General features: G+C 36.2%; 1 protein-coding gene across 2 annotated transcripts in view; it reads left to right on the forward strand.

Moving 5' to 3' along the window:
- Pafah1b1 (platelet activating factor acetylhydrolase 1b regulatory subunit 1) overlaps nt 1–3013 on the forward strand; it is an 81478-nt gene that overhangs the window by 64531 nt on the left and 13934 nt on the right. For both annotated transcript variants that reach the window (XM_017797083.2, XM_008828813.2), the window contains exons 6-7: nt 686–854; nt 2684–2786. In XM_017797083.2, coding sequence (XP_017652572.1) covers nt 686–854; nt 2684–2786 — 272 coding nt within the window. The remainder of the gene's footprint in view (nt 1–685; nt 855–2683; nt 2787–3013) is intronic.

Consider the following 3013-nt stretch of genomic DNA (forward strand, 5'->3'; position numbering starts at 1 on the left):
TGGTGGACTAATCCCAGCTCTCGGGAGGCAGAGGCAGGCGGATCTCTGTGAGTTTGAGGCCATTCTGGTTATCATGGTGAATCCAGGACAGCTGGGGCTACAGGAGACCCTATCTCAAAAAAGACCAAAAAAGAAAAAAAATAAAAATGGTGCTATTTTCAAAATGACATACACTTGTTAATCATGAACACTTGATTCAGGAGTAGTTTACATCATATAAGATCTTTCCTTATTTAATCCCTTAAGGATCTGAGTTCTATTTCCTTAGAACTGAGGACATTAATAATAGTACCACTAATTTGCATACAAATGCCCATCATAGCCCCTAACATGTTTTGTTGTTTTGCACTTGAATTCCCTTATTTAGGCCTTTGCCTACTCTCAAGACTAGGAAAGGACCTAGTTTTTAACTTTATATTCCTTCTTATTAGCATGATTATATAGTAGGTACTTGACAGATGTGATACTGAAGGTAGACTTGGGTAACTGAAGCATCAGTTTTCCCTGTAGAGAAAAAGCTCGTTTGTACTTGAATATTTGTATTTAAATATTTGATTTTTCTAACAGAGGTTATTATTTAATTGTTCAGCTACCTAGTCAATAAGGTGTCAGGTTGACCTGCTGAATGTAAATGTGACATGAGAAAATTAGATTGCTCTGAACTGGTTTTCTGTTCACTTGACAGGTGTGGGATTATGAGACTGGAGATTTTGAACGAACTCTCAAGGGGCATACAGACTCTGTACAAGACATTTCCTTTGACCACAGTGGCAAGCTTCTGGCTTCCTGTTCTGCAGATATGACCATTAAACTATGGGATTTTCAGGGCTTTGAATGCATCAGAACCATGCATGGTAAGGGGTAGAGAGGACAGTAGTTTAATTTCTAGCATGGCACTCGAGAAGAAACCTCTTGGTAGCAGTGTGCAGGTGCTCTACATTTAACTTGGTTATCTTCATTAATGTATGTGGTCCATGTACAAGTTACTGTGGTTGAGAGGTTTCTGCTAGGAGAATTTAAGGTTTAAAATAAAATACTAAATTGTATTCATGAGTATTATTAGAGAAGAAAAACTTCCAAGTCACTAATTAGTTTAAAAGAAAAGGAAAATGAACTTTCTCAGGTGGTTGGGATTTGGAGGGGGGAGGTTGTTTGTTTTTTCATCATCTTTTCAGTTGGAAAAGTTGAAGGCCAGAGAGAATAGGTAGAATGGAAGCTGGAGTCAGGGTTCCACAGGCAGTCTGTGTCTGTGTTTTCCCAGTCTTGCTGTGAAGAGTTTCCTCCAGCATTGTAGTTTTTCAGAAGCAGCAGGGGCTTTGCAATTGGTTTTCAGGATTAAAATTTCTACTTACTTACATGGAACATTAGTATATTTTCTTACATCTGGAAAATAAAGGTAATAATACTAAGACAAAGAGTGTAGCAGGGGCTTTGCAATTGGTTTTCAGGATTAAAATTTCTACTTACTTACTTACATGGAACATTAGTATATTTTCTTACATCTGGAAAATAAAGGTAATAATACTAAGACAAAGAGTTGTACAGCTAAAATGAGGTCAGATACTTAAATCATCTTGGTATGTGGATATTGACTAAGGATTTTCATTGTTTCTTTAAACATGATGAAATACGACTGTTAAGATTTGTGTAATGAACAAGCACTGTTACTAATTTTAAAAATAATCCAGGCACAGTGTACATGGTTATAATCCCAGCATTCTCAAGGCTAAGATAGGAGGATCACTTGTAGAGACCAGCCTTTACTAAAAAGAAAGTTCCTGCACAATCTGGGCTACGTAGTAGACTCTTATCTCAAGAAAATAAAACAAAGATTATCTGGTAGTATTTAGACCACAAGTAGGCTTGTGATTGCATGGAGTCTGTAATTGAAGTTTGTGTTTTTTCACACACTTAAATGTATTAGAGCAGTTAATTCAGGAGTTATGACAAATTATTTTGTAAAATCTGTTATTTAAAGTTCTATAAATTACATATAGCTTATTGCTAGCACTTAGAGAGTTATTGGGCTGGAGGATAAAGCTCAGCTGGCAGAGTGCTTGCACAGAGCTTTGGATTTGATACCATCCAACATGATGGTGTATGCCTGTAATTTCATACTGAGGATAGAGACAGGAATATCAGAAGTTCAGTTATTCTGCTACATAGCGAGTTTGATGAGACCCTGTTTTAAAAACAAAACAGAGTTCTGGCTAGACATGGTGGCATATACCTGTAATCCAAGTTCTTAGGAGATTGAAGTAGATTTATTGAGTATTGTAGGCCAGCCTGGGCTCTGTACTGAGATTCTGTCTCAAAAAAAAAAGGAAGAAAAAACAGGAAAATTCTTTGTGTCTTATTATCTATTCCTTGATAAATGTCCTGTCTTAGGTTTTCCACAGAGCATAGCTAATTTGGAATGTGAACAATGTTTATGAAGTTAATGCATGTCTTCCTAATGAATATCAGATTTTCAACCAACTTTAAATAGAGAACCAAACCTCCCACCTTGTCTTTTCCTCCCTTAACATTTGTTTGTAAATCCTTTCAAATTTGCATAGAGGTCAATCTATTGAGCACTTGCTGTAATTTTTACAATATCATGGTAAAACCCCACAGTAAACTGAGGCTTAATTCTCTTAGTAATGCATTGTTGAATACATTGCTGTATTATTATGTATTTTAGGCCATGACCACAATGTTTCTTCAGTAGCCATCATGCCTAATGGAGATCATATAGTGTCTGCCTCAAGGGATAAAACTATAAAAATGTGGGAAGTACAAACTGGGTAAGTAGATTTAGTTGGACAGCATCAGCCAAAAAAATTTGAAAAACAAAGCAAAATTGTTTCTAAGTGGTTGGTGATTTAGCCTTTAATATAGAATAATTATGGCAGTTGTTTTATATATACACTGAAATTAAATTTGACGCCTGGAAATGTAGCGTAGTGTCAGAGCACTTGACTAACATGCACAGGGCCCTGGCTTCTATCCCCAGCACCAATAATAATAATAA

The sequence above is a fragment of the Nannospalax galili genome, unplaced genomic scaffold (genome assembly GCF_000622305.1).
Source record: "Nannospalax galili isolate Female #2095 unplaced genomic scaffold, S.galili_v1.0 scaffold212, whole genome shotgun sequence".
Classification (NCBI taxonomy): domain Eukaryota; kingdom Metazoa; phylum Chordata; class Mammalia; order Rodentia; family Spalacidae; genus Nannospalax; species Nannospalax galili.